A 16,311-nucleotide genomic window follows, 5' to 3' on the forward strand; every position below is an offset into this window, starting at 1 on the left:
TACCACACACCAACTTTTCGGACAGATTGCACCATAATGGTCTGAGTATAGGACAATATTTTTTCCTGCATTTTACATTTGAAAAAATGAGGGTCATCTTACATTCGAAAACATTTCTGTTTTCGCACCTGTCCACTGCGTTCTACAGGGAGGCTGTTTCTGTCCGAGTGTTGCATAATGAATTGTTTATATAGCCGTATGAATGTTGCATCCGTGTTGCACAATCCTGCATCTCGTTATTTACATCCAGTGCAAGCATTCAGAGCCAGTGCAAGAAGTATTGAGTCCTATAAGCGGAGAGGTGGAAACTAAGGGTGTAGAGGTCGGGATGTGGCATGTAGTGATTCCAACCTTCATGCAGGAAACCACAGTTTGTTTGTTTTTAAAGATAGTGATTGCAGGTTGGCAGTGGTTTCGACACAGTCATTGAACATATTCTGGGGTTTGGCAGAATTACCCAGGACTGACATTCTTGTTTAGCGATAGTGTTGGTTTACAGTGTCTTTTAGAGTTAGCAGTCCCTGAAGGAAGTCCAGTTGTAAAGAGTTTGCCTACATTGGAGGAAATAAATCCCTGATAAGCGAAACTGAGTCAAAAACATCTATCTTCATGTTTCTGAAGCAAAGGCAAAGTTTACCAGATAAGGGCTATCTTATCTTTAAGACTAGTAGTATTTCTGGGAAACTTTCCCAAAAGGATTAGTCTGATAAAGTGTATATTATTATTATTATTGTATATTATGATTATTTTTTTCCAAAATCAGGTGTTGGGAAAGGGATGATTGTTTAATATAAAAGCAATGTAGCCTCCAGTGCTCACTGCACAGAGATAGGGAGGTTAATGGGGGGCCATGCAGCAGCCCCGAGTAGTTCAGTCCTATCATGTTTGCTGTTATTTGAAAAATAATAGTAATTTTTGTGGAATAATGCATTATCCCTCAAAGTATTAGTTTACAACATACATTTACTTTAGATAAAATAATCTTTTCCGCTAAAGCCTATTTCTCCTGTGCTCTACAGTGAGTTTACTTGCACTGCAGTGACTGTTGGGATTTTTAAAACCTCCTGTATGACTCTGATATCCCCACCATTACCGTATACTGTGGCATTTTCTGCTTAAGTAAGCAATGCAGCAGTACATTATTGGACTGAGCCCAAGTGACAGGGCGAGTGTGTTACATATGATGGTAAAGTGAGGCAGAGGGAAGGAGGGCTGGTGACACAGAGCTGGCACAGTGAGAGAGACGCACATTGTACTTTGTGCCGTGAAGAAGGAAGCGCGCGGCTCCTCTCCTCCACATCTCACTTTCCAAACACGGACGGGGAGAAAGCAAAGAAGCCAGGATGTAGAATCAGTTAGAGGATGTCCTCAGATCCTGCTGCTACAGACCGTTTCTTCTAACTCTTGTGGAGCCAGACTCTGGTTAAATCTGCTTCTTTTTTTTTTTGTCATTTTTATTTTTTCAATTTTTTTTTATTTTTTTATTTTGGCGCTCTGGTCGGTGTTAAGAGTCTCTCGACCGACCGAGGAGGAGAGGTGCTTGCTCGCTGCTTCATCCCGCTTGATGGATCCGAGCTCCTCTTCGCTCACGTGTAACTGAGGACTCAGTCTTCATAGAAACTCTTCAGTTTCTGTTTGGAAGCGCTGGGAGTGTGTTCCCTCCTCCACTTTTATCGGTGAGTGTTTGCTATCAATATCACTGCATTTCTTATCGTGTTGTCATTGGAAGTGTTAAAGATGCATCTCGAAATTAGCACGTCAGATGAACAGGTGTATTTGTTGTAGAAGTTAAGATTATGTGCGCGCGTGAGGAAAGGTATTTTCAGTTGGTTCAAAACGTAACCGACCTTTTGCTCACGTTTTTAATATGTTTACAGGGTGTGTAGAAACACAGGGTATTTACTTCAAATGGCAAATAAACTGACCACGTACTACAAAAGCAAATTCAGGCCATTAATATATTTATTTTTTAATTAAACCACCAAAGAATTATGTGATAAGATTTCCACATAGATAAATCCGGAGCTGGTTACCTCGTGAACACGATTCAACAGGTCTGTTTCAGTCCATGACTGTCAGTGAGACTAATGATGCTGCTCAGGACAGATAGGTTTGTGGTTGTAGTTGTGTCTTCTGATGCTGCTGCTTATGTTGTTAAAGTTTAACTGATTAACTGCATTGCATTCACTGTACATTCACATTTGCAGCAAATGTGGGCTTAGGTCCATAACAGAAGTCATTTGGTTTACAAATGTAACTCAACAAAACCGTGTAACCAAACTGCTGCAGGCTTTAGATATCAGTAGAAATCTTGAAGTATACAGTATTTCATATGAACTTCATACTGAGGCCAGACCTCATCTTTACCTGTGTGCTGCCTGTCAGGTTGCACTTGTGCTTTATAGTTGTTGCCATACATCAGTTTTTTTGTTTTTTTCCACAAAATTGGATGACATTTTGGGCAGGTTCTGGTGGATTTGGACAGAGAGCAGGGGAGAGTGACTAGAAATTTAATAGAGGGGAAAAGTCATTTGGAACTCGAAATGTCACAGGTTTCATTCTGCTCCTTTTACAGCATCTTGATTGGCAAACATTGATAATTTGGCTGATCATCTGATGTGCTGCTGTTTTCAGCTTTATGTTTCCTCTTTTTTTTACTGCCATTTATTTCTCAGATGCCAGTTCATTTTGAGGCGAGTCGGGTCTGAATGTGAGGACGACTTGCTTTGAAGACTGCTTCACAATGGCAACAGGAGTAGCAGCATGGCTTCCTTTCGCTAGGGCAGCAGCCATTGGCTGGATGCCTGTTGCCAACTGCCCCATGCCTGTTGCCCCGAGAGACAACAGTAAGAGACAGGACGAGCTGATCATCCTCAATGTCAGTGGCCGTCGTTTTCAGACCTGGAGAACCACTCTGGACCGCTACCCAGACACCCTACTGGGCAGCTCTGAAAAAGACTTCTTTTACAATGAGGAAACCAAGGAGTACTTCTTTGACCGGGACCCTGACGCCTTCAGAAGCATCCTCAACTTCTACCGGACGGGGAAGCTCCACTACCCCCGTCACGAGTGCATCTCAGCCTACGATGAGGAGCTCACCTTCTTTGGCATCATCCCTGAGATCATCGGTGATTGCTGCTACGAAGAGTACAAGGACAGAAAGAGGGAGAATTTAGAGCGGCTGCAGGATGATCAGGAGGAGAACAAGGACATGAAGCTGCCCAACATGAACTTCAGGGAGACCATGTGGCGAGCCTTTGAGAACCCCCACACCTCCACCATGGCCCTAGTCTTCTACTATGTCACTGGTTTCTTCATCGCCATCTCAGTCATCACTAATGTGGTGGAGACGGTGCCGTGTGGTTCCACTGCCAACCAGAAAGACATGCCATGTGGCGAGCGCTACACCGTGGCGTTCTTTTGCATGGACACCGCCTGCGTCATGATATTCACAGTGGAGTACCTGATGCGCTTGTTCGCTGCGCCTAGCCGTTACCGTTTCATGCGCTCTGTGATGAGCATCATCGACGTGGTGGCCATCTTGCCGTACTACATCGGCCTGGTGATGACCAACAACGAGGATGTGAGCGGCGCCTTTGTGACGCTGCGAGTGTTTCGAGTGTTTCGCATCTTCAAGTTCTCCCGTCACTCGCAAGGCCTTCGGATCCTGGGTTATACACTGAAGAGCTGCGCTTCAGAGCTGGGCTTCCTCCTCTTCTCTCTCACCATGGCCATCATCATCTTCGCCACGGTCATGTTCTACGCAGAGAAGGGCTCCAGCTCCAGCAAGTTCACCAGCATCCCAGCCTCTTTCTGGTACACCATTGTCACCATGACGACGCTGGGGTGAGTAATAGACATATGCACACCCATGTGAACACACACGCACATACATATACACATTTACACACACATACACATACACATACACACACACACACACACACACACACACACACACACATACACACACATGCACACACACTTGCAGGTAAATACATGTGTACACATCCTAAGAAGCCGCCACCTCTTGTTTCCTGTGCTCTACCTGTATTTGTGTTTGTCACAGAATTAAAACAGCCGTTTATGGTGTTAATAAATGCACTAGATGCATTGTCTTGTGTATTTTTGTATAAATTGAATAATTTATGAAAAACCACTTTGAATTTCAAATGAGAATTAAGACAGACCGCCCACCTAACTCAGTACACTACAGCTTATTTGAGGCTGCCAGTGTGAGTAATGGTGGGCAGCGTAGCATTTATCTACCAGTACAAACACTCGTGGCATTTTGTTTACCTCACTTAGAGACAGTGGTTGAATGCACACAATACAGCGAGGTATTGAATAGATGCCCAGATGCTACACAGGTTTGCTTGTGCATTAAGGACTCGACTGATGTAGAATCACAGTATATAGTGGGTTTTTTTTTTTCGTTTTCGTTTCGTTATTTTCATTTATGGTGCTGTAATGTCTGTTTCCATTTTATTCTCTAAAGAAAATGATGTAGCCTGACCTCAGACATGAAAGAGCACCACTGAACCATTATGATTAAAATGATACTCATGATAGAAAAAAAAACGAAATAACTGGTCAGCCAATGTATAATTATCCAATAAACTAACACATAATTTTTCCACCTTTGCACCCCTTGTGACATTTAAATGACACGATTCCTGATAACCTTTTGATAAGGTAGTAAGGAGCTTGTTTGATTATTTTACAGAAGGAGAAAAAACATTTTTTCACTGTATTTCTGACAGATTTCTTTTCTCCTAATTGACACCAGACCAGAAGCAGCGTATTTATGGTTTAGGCAATCGGTGTAAAAATGCCTTGTGAGGAATTAATTTAACTGCATTAGAAAGTGAGATCTCTCTGCCGCGTTCCTGGAGGCGAGGTGTCCCATGAGAGATCTTCTGTCACCTTTATTATGATTCCACTATGCTCTTAATGTTTCACACAAGCTTGCTAAGGTTCAGTGCCATGAATGGCAGGGTGAACTTGAAAGTGTTCCCGAAGTTAGGCTGGGTGAAGTAGTCTATTATGAAGGCACAGTGGAAGAATAATTATGAGTTCCTGCAAATCACTTTGTAACTCAGGCTTTCTTTGTAGGTAATGCTGTATATATAAATGCAAGACTTGGGATAAAATGGCATGGCTCCAAAATGCATTAGGTGGCCACACTAATGCAAATGAGTGTTAGACATGTATTTCTGAAGACAAATGGCTAAATCATCAGACAAGAAAAGCATTAACATTGTTTTAACACAATACCCACATGCCCACATGTACTTTGAAAGGGTTTTTTGGTTCATGTAATTCCTCCTTTTTGTCCACACAGGCTGTGAGGAGATTCCTTCCTAACATTATTCCAGTGTAAGTGGATACCTTCCAAAAGTTACATTCTAGGGTTGTAAAGTAATTTCATACAACACAGAAAAGCAGTAAATCCTCACATTTGAGAAGCTGTAACCGGTGAGTATTTGGTATTTTTCACTAATGAATTACTTAACCATCAATCAGTTATCAGAACTGTTGATTCTTTTTCTGGATGGATTTTTAGTGCAGATGTTCACCGTTGTTTTCCTACCCCTGCAGCTCACCAAGGAAACACAGTCCGAGTTATAGTGGGTATCTCCCAGAGTTACAGTCGAAATTCCCTCTTTGTATATACACAGACCGCTTAATTTCAAAATACATTCTTGCACAGAAAGTCGATTGTGTCCTCATCACTTGCCCTGACGTTGCTCTAGGAAGGGATCTCTTCACAACCACTATGGACAGAAGGAACAATTACAGCAAACATGGTGGAAAGTAACTAAGTGCATTTACTCAAGTACTGTACATAAGTACTGTTTTGAGGTACTTGTACTTCTGCTCCACTATATTTCAGAGGGAAATGTTACACTTCCTACTCCCACATACATTTATTCGAAATAAACTTATGTCAAACAACATATTGTTCAAGATTAAACCAGTGGTTTCCAACGTTTTCGGCTTCTAACAGTTCCACCAAATAATGATTCTTGTCTCTTAGCTTCTCACATGGTTTCCTTTTAATAAATGTTCAAATCATCCAATAGCTTAACAAAAATCAAGGATGAGAGAAAAAGTCTAAAAACTGAAAACTGATTTATTTACCAAAACTTTTTTTTTTCTTCTTTTCTCTCCCATTAATTGTCTCACAACACCTCAGAATTACCTGGTGTCCCTGTATATAAAACTGTATATGAAGTAGTTGAAACTAGCTCCACCTCCAGTCGCTACAATAGTTAGGCTACATGCTGCTTACATTCTTGAGTCTTCAGTATTAATCATAGAATAATGATGTCATACTGTATATAATGATACATCAGTCAGATGGACCAAACCAATAATTTTACTTTACTACTTTATTACATTTTGCTGCTAATACTAGTACTTTTACTTTAGTAGGATTTTTCATGTAGGACTTTTACTTGTAATGAAGTATTTTTACATTCGAACTTCACATAAGTAAAGGCTCTGAGTCCTTCTTCCACCTCTGCCAATAACTCAATGTTCATATGGTTATGTTTGTATTCTTTTAAAGCCTCGTTTTTTAATACTATTAATGGTTGGCAGTTACACCTACTATTAGCCATTCAGTAGTACAGTTTGTAATTACCTCTTTGTGGTACTTTTCATCGTCAGTGGCAGAGTCCACCATTCCCACACTAGAATTAAATTACCAACTAGAACTGAAATCCATAATTATGAAAAAATGTGAACCTGTCCTTGCCAAAAATAATTTTAAATAAAGTCTCATCTAAGACACTTTTTTACAGGTATACTTCTGCAAACAGGACCATAGGCTGAGAGCTTTAAAACCTGTATATATTGTGTCAGAAGAGCTGTGATTTCTGCAGTGTTCTTTGAGCGATCTGCTCAGTAAATATGAATACTGGACAGGAGAATGTGTAGGCTGTCATGCTGCCCCTGAATTGACCCTTATTAAGGTTCATGACGTAACCCTGGAATTCTAACAAAGTATGTCCAGTTTCCCTGCCGAGGAGTGACATGTTTAACTGGTAACTTTCTGTCATTTAAAGTGACATTACTGTTGTTTCAGAACAGAGAACTGTTATTTATTCTTCAGGTTGAGGTCAGTGTGTCGCAGATTTGTATCTTCACAAATAAAGAAACAGAAACCAGATGAAAAGTCAAGCATGGATCTCCACCCCAGAATAGCTCTTTTAGTCTCTCCCTCTGAATGAGGGCTCATCGGGCTGCGTAACCTTACCTGTGCTACAGTATTTGTATTTTTGTATTTTTGTATTTGTGTGTGTGTGTGTGTGTGTGTGTGTGTGTGTGTGTGTGTGTGTGTGTGTGTGTGTGTGTGTTATGAGAGAGTCTTTTTTATCACACATTCTAAAGGAGAGAAATGCCAAGGTGAAAGCATTATGCAAATTTTGAACCCTGAACAATGAGTTTGAGTGTGGAGTAGGCAGCAGCACTGAGAGTCTATCTACAGCTCCAACAATGGTGATCCTCATAGCTAACCAAGGACAGTCAGGAATCAGGAAAACTATCAATTGATGTCCAAGGCTCACACAATCACTTTGTGAATATTAATATTTAGTATTTATTTTTCTATATAAAACCAATGTCCAATATATAGAATTTAAGATTTCTTGACATCTGAAATCTGTTCATTTTGTTTTCTTCCAAATAGGATCTGACCGTGTTTGTTTAGTCCTTTTATTGTTCAGATTTTAAACACAACAGAGAATTCAAAAGAGAATTTTAAATTGGCATTGTTTCAAAGATGGGAATCATATTTTATTATGTGATGCTGGGCTTTGTTTCTGTGCTGCCCAACATAAATCCCCTTCTTCCCCTCCATGAACATTGAATGAATATGTCAAAAAATACAAACACATGCAGGAACAGTACTCCAATCCACACCTCAAAACAAAATCAGGTAGGTGAAAATGAGAGTGTACAAATAGAGATTCTCGTACAGTTTCTTTAATGTGCAGAAAATGAGGCTAATCCCTGCGTAATTATAGCTGCTGTGTGAATGCCCGGTAGCCTTTCATGAAGCTGTGTGTGCCCTCCCACCTGTCACCTGTTGATCTGCTCACCTGCTGAAAGGATGTATGCTCAGCCAATGAGGTCACCAATAATCCATACGTCGAAGTACAAAAAAAGGCACAGGGTGAAAAAAAAATCTTAATCTTGTAACACTTCGTTTTAGTGTTCTAGTCAATTTTGTCAAAGTGATCTCTCTTATTCAAGATCACCAAACTGTTTTTATCCACAGATTGGTGTGTGTGTGTGTGTGTGTGTGTGTGTGTGTGTGTGTGTGTGTGTGTGTGTGGGTGTGTGGGTGTGTGGGTGGGTGTGGGTGTGTGTGTGTGTGTGGGTGTGGGTGTTGGTGTGGGTGTGTGTGTGTGTTCATGATCATGTGTGTTTGTTTGTGTAATGACTATTCATATCTGACTGACACATAAAACAAATTGCACTCACTTCCAAGTCCATTTCAGTTTTTGTTTCCATTTCAACAAAAAGCTGCAAACTTTCATCATCAGATGGTAAACAAGATGCTGGAATACATTTTTGTCTCACTCCATACTGTAGTGTTTTCTATTCTTTTTCAGCAAATCAAAGCACTTCACAGCAAACATACACATACTGCACACCCAGTTTATTGTACATTCATCATCAGTCAAACCTCAACACAGACATTTAGCTATAATGTGAAAAGTTCTGACGTTGACAGTTTAAAGTCAAGGCTGTCAACATTTTCATGAAATTTATACAGATTCCCAAAGAGCAAATACACACATTGATATGCTGATTCATTCTCTCTCACACAAACACACACACACACACGCGCGCGCCACACACACACACACACACTTACTGCCTTTGATCTTGTCTCACCGTTATGACCTGCCTCTCTGCGTCCTCTCCGTGTCTGCGTGAGCCCAGACAGCGCAGCACAGCAGTTCTGGGTAATGGGCTGTAGCTGAGGGATATGAGAAGGGGGAAGGGGACTGGCTGGCTGTATAATCAGCCGCTTTCACTGTCCAGGAGCAGGGGTGTTAAATCAACCTCAGGTGGCTGATAAAAGGATCTGGATTGAATCTCAGCAAGGTCCGCTCCCTGCGGCTGCCTGCTGCCTGCTGCCTGCTGGCGCTGTCGGAGCCGACCGGATTCGCGGCCATTGGCATCAGTGGGACAGGATCCTAAAGATTGATGAGGAAGGAGAAAGCCCTCTCTCGCCCCTATCTTTCTCTCCCCAACTATCTTTCCTCTCCCCTCATCCCCCATGAGTCTCCCAGGGGAACGGCTATTTTGAGAACACAGGCCCTGTGTATGAAAGGGAATTATCTGTTTCAACTATAATCTGATACACGATGCAGGCACAATGGATGAGAGCGATTGCTTTTACCTGCGTGACAGGTGCACTGGAAGCGAAGGTTCACTGGCACGCCACTGCGTCTCCCAAGTCACCCACGCCTCTAAAAACTTTATTAACCCAATAATGAGAGAAATATTAATGAGGTGTGCATTGAAATCTGACTCTGGTTTTATAATTAGAGTGATTCTCCCAGTTGTAGAGTCCTGGTCCTGGACGGAGGCTTGTTCTGTAGCAGAAAGTGAGAAAATGTTGTTATGCATGTAGGTCATGTTCCCATCTCTGCCTTAATCAGTGGCTATATATAATCTGCTTTTTTCTTCAGAGAGACTTTTAGCTCGCTCCCCTCTGTGTTCTCTGCTCAACATCTCTATTAGACAAAGTGGACTGGGCCTAGGGGCCAAAGGCAGGAAGAGAGAGGTCAGATGAATTGTGCTTCAGGTTCACAAAAACTCTTTGGTGCAAGTTTGGTCGACATGAGAAGAAAGTGGCCGAGAAAGGCCAAGTAAAACTTCATTTGATTCACTGTTGCATCTGTTTTGGTTCAGTGTCCACATTCATAAACCAAACTGTCATACACATGCTTATGTATGCACTGGAACTAATGATTATTTTCATTATTGATTAAGCGAGCGATTAATTTTTCAGTGAATCCATCAAGTTCAAATTATACTTTCTCTTTCTGTGTAGCCATGAGGGCCCGTGCATGAGAGTACGTCTGTACGTACATACACCCAGTGTGGGGCTTTATGACGTTATAGAATGACAAAGTCTGCAGACAGAGAGGGTCTTGGTGGATGGTTAGGTCAACAAATCATTAGACTTTGATACAGGAAACTACAATGTTGGTTTCTGTGAACCGTAACCCAAACCTTGATGTTTCTCAAACTCTAACCTAGTCGTTTTTTGTGCCTAAATTTATAACTAACCCTCATCCATAGCAGTGTTGGGAAAAAAAGAAAAAGTTGTATTTCTTTGCAAAAGTGATTTGAAGCAGTTTTGGAAGGGACTGAAATGTGATGTTGTCAAGCTGACAGTGGTGAAAACGTTTGCTCTGGAGCACAATTATTAGAGGTGTCATGTCGGTTGGAGGACTTGTTGAACACGACCCTGTCAGTTTTGGAGCAGTGTGGGCCTTTAATCATTTAATTAATGTTCATCAAAATGTCAAACTGTGAAAGAAGTACCCATCTTTTTCTCCGAACAACACTTCAAAACCCAAAGCTATTCAGTTTTCTGCATTATGAAAGGGAGAGAGCCTGAACATTTCAGAAGCTGGAGCCAGCAAATTTTTGGCATTTGGCCTAAGATATGACTTATCAGTTATCAAACCTATAGTTGGCTATTTTTCTGTCTATCGGCATCGGCTTATTTCGATCACAAGAATACAAATATAGTCCTCGGTAGAAACAGTTGAAACATACTTGTTCAGACTTTATTCTTGTACGTCAGCGTTGCTAACCTGACGCGCCAGATGGTTTGTCGCACAGAACCATCTGTGAAGGCTTCTTGGAAACTGTTTGGAAAAGGGTTGGTGCTTTCAAAAAATACCTGGCAGGTGATTGGATTGCGCATAAAAGTCACTTTCACAAATACCAAGACGGTCACTTCTCTGTGGCAGCCTGTAGTTCCTCCCTCGTAGGACGCTGATTGTTCCGAACCATTGTAGTTTGTCCGCGAGGCGATCGCTTGGAGCCTGATTGCAAGGTTACAACCCTGCTGTTGTCTAGTTTGATCGTTCGGAAACCGGCATCTTTTCAATGATAAGCTGCATCTGTCTGTACTTTGTCTTGAAGTTTGTGTTCCTCATCAACACTTTAGAACAAGTCAATGAGGTTAATTGTCTAACTTAAACTACAATAAGAAAAGTCTAGAGAAGTGAGTTTAGTCACAAGAAAGAAAGCAATAATCTCAAGCCTGGTTTTGATGAAAGGTATTCTTACAGGCATTCTTAGCTTGGCACCCGGTTCTGTGTAAAGGGATTAATTAACACTGGGTAGAACAAAGACTCTCATGTTGAGAGTGAATTATTAGTCTGTGTGAGTGTGTTAGTTTTTGCAGCATATACAGTATCCTTTTTGCTTCTTTTTTTATTGTTTTTTTAATCAAAATATGGGATCTCTATGTGTGGAAAAATTGGATGAGTGTATGGTGTTCTGCCTTTTGATTTGCTTGCTATGTAAACAAATCTCTATCTATATTTTCCTTGCATTTGTGTGCTGAGACATTATATTTCCACTTAATACAATGGATAATTGGTAAAACAAGGGGGGAGTTTGGATGGCATTCAGGAAATAAATAAATGCCAATTAATTCTGGAATGACATACATTGTTTTGTTAATAATTCAGGATCTCTGTGCCAAGCTGAAACAGAACTGGGATGTAGTGCTGCATAGTTTCTAAGTGGGAATATTCTTTCACACAAATCATCAGAGGTTTCATATCATGGTGGTTTTCGGCAGCCTGCTTTCAGATATAAATAATGGGCTATTTTGCTGCCTCGCTGAACCCATGGGGTCAAAATGAGCGCAGCTTGTAGGAAATTAGAAATATTCCTGCCTTTATCAGACCAAGTTCCACTTGGAGCAAATTTCCCAACACAAGGCTCTCTAATAGAAACCTTTCTAACGATAGCTGTGGAATTTAATTTAGCCCCAACATGGGTTCATTTAACACCTAAACTCATTTAAAAAGAATTAAACTTGCAAAGGATAGTGGTGTCTGGAAAGCTTAATGACCTCTGCTACCGGCGTGGTAAAATGACCATAGTCTTATCCGAGTGTACCATGTGCTCAACACACACACACACACACACACACACACACACACACACACACACAAACAAACAGGCATGCATATATCCTGCATTTAACCTTCATCACTGCCTTTAGTTCTCCTTTCAGGGTGGAGCAGCGTCACAACATCTACAAAAAAAATCACCAGTCCAATCATCAAATCATGTTGCATCTACATTTAACACATTGTGGGCACAGAGAGCGGCAGTCACACAAGTATCAATGTTTTTACCTTCTGACATGGTTGGACATCATGTCATATGAAGTAGTTTTTGAGCATAAGCCCACCCACAACATTATCTTTGCACCATTTTCTCAAGAACAAACGATATAGAAACCCCAACTATTGACAGGTGCACAAGATATCATTCAATTTTGATCTTCCTTAAAGCATTATTAATTTTTAAATTTTTTTTTTTTTTTTTTTTTTTAAATCACTTGCTGTAAACACCAAGGCGAACATGTTAGCAAACAGTTGCCTATTTACACATCCAGCAGACATAGAGCAACAGTATGATCCCCATGAGGTTGTGTTTCTGGCCATGCAAATGCAAGCCCAATATTAATTCTTCTTTTAGATCTTTTTGTAGCCTGAAGTGAATATCTGGCTCTTTGGCTGCCAAATGATCGACTATATGTTCACTATCTAGTTGCTGCTGTTTGATGCTGGGCTTGTTGTGCAGACTTGTTTGCCTGAGCTTTTTCTTCTGCCTGCTGTGGCTGAAAACTACGCTGATAAGAGCAGTGAAACTAATCCAAAACTATAACATTGTGGGCTGTAAAACCAAAACATTGAGCTGAAGGATGCTAAAAAAGTTTTCTAAAACTGAGAGAAACAGACAATTCATTCTAATGAGTTTATCATTACTTTAGACACCTTGAATATAACACATAGTCAAATAATCTATTCTTAATATAAGAATATTAGTGCAGTTTTAAAACTACAGTAGCATTTTATATAAATAATTTAAATGAATTTCAAAAAATAGTAAAGTCATTATTACAACTTGAGTTGTGCACTGAACTCATTTCCTCACCCTCTAAAACAGCAACAACAACTAAGTTATTACACATCAGTTCAATAACTTAGTTTTTAATTAATTTAGTCAATTCCTTTATGTTCCCGTTTATCTGAAATCAGGCAATTCTGGCATCACTGAACAATCCTTTCTCCATCTTCAGAGTGATCCAGCTTGAAAAGGCCGAACTGCTCACTCAGTTTCTGCTGTCACTGGACTCCAATTTTTTTCACTTTCATCTTTTTGTCTTTCATCTCTTTTTCTCTTTTTAGCCCTAATTGTTTAGCACTCTCTTTTTTGCCAGTAAGGTATAATGGTTGTTTTTCATACCTGACTTGAGCACTGATCACACAGACTGTATGGTAAACACCAGCAGCTTCGGCATACTGTACCAGGAAATGTACTCTTCATATAGTCTGAACATAGCAGTAAACAGCCTTCAAACAGCGGGACCTGTGCTTTGTTGTTTGTTGTATAACAAAGCCTATTATAAACCTGTTGAAGTATCTTTTTCCTTTTTCCCTAACAAATCACTTAGTGCTCCTTTAATTGAGATTAACAAAAAGAGTGGCGAGAAGACTGGCAGCCTCGACATTTTTTTTGCAGCTGGGTTGGATTTTGTTTCATGTCAGCTTACTTCAGAAAGTCTTTTCCACTTAATCAAGAGCTGTTAGTGACTATAATCTTTCTTCTTGCTCTCCACATGAAACACAAAGAGACAGGGCTGCCTGTGTGTGTGTGTGTGTGTGTGTGTGTGTGTGTGTGTGTGTGTGTGTGTGTGTGTGTGTGTGTGTGGAGGGTGATGCCAACTTTTTTGTAAGAGGCAACAGGACATTTTGATTAGAGAAACACAAAGTGACACTTTTAGAGACCTTTTTTTAAACACTACATTTTCTAAGTTGTCTTCTTCAGTAACATAAGTCGGTGTTTGGTTGCCCATGATATGTCTCCTAAGGCTGCTGTGTGATCTCACCCTTAGCGAGAGTAGCATCGGGCTGTTGCCCACAGTTAGCAGAGTGGAGGTGGAGCGCTGGCATGAAGACACTCGTCTGAGTTTTCATGCCAGACGAGTGTGTGTGTGTGTGTGTGTGTGTGTGTGTGTGTGTGTGTGTGTCATTGAATTTGGCATGCTAAGGTCAACAAAGTGAGGGGAAGTGTTCGGAGATGACGGAAAATGTAGGCCAAGGGAAAGTCAAGAGTTAAGAGAAATACAAAAACCCATATAGGAAGAATGGAAATTTTAAAAAGTGACTGAACAACAACATCCTAACAACGTGACACCGGGAGGAAATGGGAAAAGAGATAGATGAGACAAAGTAAGAACAAGGAGAGGCAAGCAAGTAGTAGGAGGAAGGCTTAAAGGGAAGTGAGTGAATGTCAAATAAAAAAAAAAAAATGGGAGGAAGACAGCAAGGAAGAGAGAAGATGCGATGCTATCTTGTACAGTGTCCAACATGCTATCTCAAGATGTTTGTATCAGGGCACAAAGGAGAGAAGGAGAGAATGACACAGCACGCTATGTACCACGAATGAGTGGGTTATTTTTAGATGCTCGGCCCTTATCTCACTATACAGCTGGCAGGGGTTTGGCTCAGAGAAAAGGTAAAGAAAATGTACTAATAACCTTCAGCTGTGAAGGAGGATATATGCAGGGAAACTGTAGTGGTGCAATTATAGTTTTACTATTCTGAGAAGTGCTTAAAACTTAAAGGGAGAAACAAATAAACATTTATTGTCTATTACTTTACAAAAAAAAAAAAAATCGAACTAATATGAAATAACTAAGTGTGTAAATGTAAGTGTTTGCTTCACTGCCTGTTTGTTGTGTGCTGTCTACCTTAGGGGTGCATTTGCCACCCTGACATTATAAATAATACCAGCATGTTTATTTTTGTTTTCCATTACAGTCTCAAATGCAGCTGCAGAACACTGTCTCATGCCTCCCTCTTCACCTCGCCTTTAAATATCAATTTATATGCAGCCAGAGATCAGCCGATGTCTAAAAAGTGTAGGTTGTCTTACGTTTATTTGAATCAAGTATTCATTTTTTTCTTCAGCATTAGAATTGAAAGCGATGATGTGGCTGCGTTTCATTAAGAATCAAGATATGAGATACATTAACCACAATGAGCTTTCTGATTGGATGGCAAAAACAATCAGCATTTCTGGGTTTGTTGTAATAAACATGAGCAATACAATCATATCCAAGGGGGTGTTACATTTATATTGTGTCATCTTTGGTGATTGACATACGACAAAAAGATTACTGTGTTGGTTTATTTAACTGACCTGAGCAGCGATGTGTAGTGACATGTTAGTAGTATTAATTGTTCATTAGACTGGCATCATGAAACACAACATTTTGAAATAATCATAACCAGATATTATAAGAAGACTCTAATGATTACAACCTGTACTTGTTTTTCAGTCTGTTTATGGTTTGATAAACGGGGAAAAAATATCCAGCTGTGAGTCGTGTTGTGCGTTCATGTTCGTCTGCATGCCGTCCAAGTTGTTTTTTAATTCACGTGTTGGAACACACTTCACAATTGCACCAAATCAAATACAACATATTATTTATGTTGGCTTGACTTGTGGAGGGAGTAATCTAAATATAAAATAGACCTTTGAATCAAAAGCAGCTGCATGTGCATAAAATCAGCAATCTAAATATTTGCAAAGGAAGTGGTATGTTTTGTTCTAGTCCGACCCGTAGCACTTTGCTACGTGTCATCCCCTCTCTTTCTCCCCCTGACATTCCTGTCTCTCCCTAACTGTGGCTATCCTAATAAAGGCAAAAAATGCCCCCAAAACAACTTACAAATAACACAAATCCCTACTGTGCACCTTGAAGTAATCAAATGTAGAACTGAGTAACATGCAAAAGCCAAAAAAGCCAAAAATGGCGGAATAAACTCAAATTTCATCAGCAGTGTGTCATAACGAGTCACTCATAAATAGGTTTGCAAAAATATTTTTGCATGTCTCAAAAACCCTGGTGTACAACACTGTGATGTTGCAGATGTGTGCAACATGTTTGGGGTTAATCACAGAGATACTAAGGATCTGCCAGGTAATAAGCTTCCTACATCAAGATTCATAAAAATG

General features: G+C 40.3%; 1 protein-coding gene across 1 annotated transcript in view; it reads left to right on the top strand.

The window, feature by feature from the left end:
* The first annotated feature begins 2,743 nt into the window (after nt 1–2,743).
* Nucleotides 2,744–16,311, top strand: part of LOC111669674 (A-type voltage-gated potassium channel KCND3-like) — a 69,140-nt gene continuing 55,572 nt past the window's right edge. The window contains exon 1 of the mRNA XM_023426072.2: nt 2,744–3,846. Coding sequence (XP_023281840.2) covers nt 2,744–3,846 — 1,103 coding nt within the window. The remainder of the gene's footprint in view (nt 3,847–16,311) is intronic.

Source organism: Seriola lalandi, unplaced genomic scaffold (assembly GCF_002814215.2).
Source record: "Seriola lalandi dorsalis isolate HSWRI2012SDOR001 ecotype SW California unplaced genomic scaffold, Sedor1 jcf7180002054805, whole genome shotgun sequence".
NCBI classification, from domain to species: domain Eukaryota; kingdom Metazoa; phylum Chordata; class Actinopteri; order Carangiformes; family Carangidae; genus Seriola; species Seriola lalandi.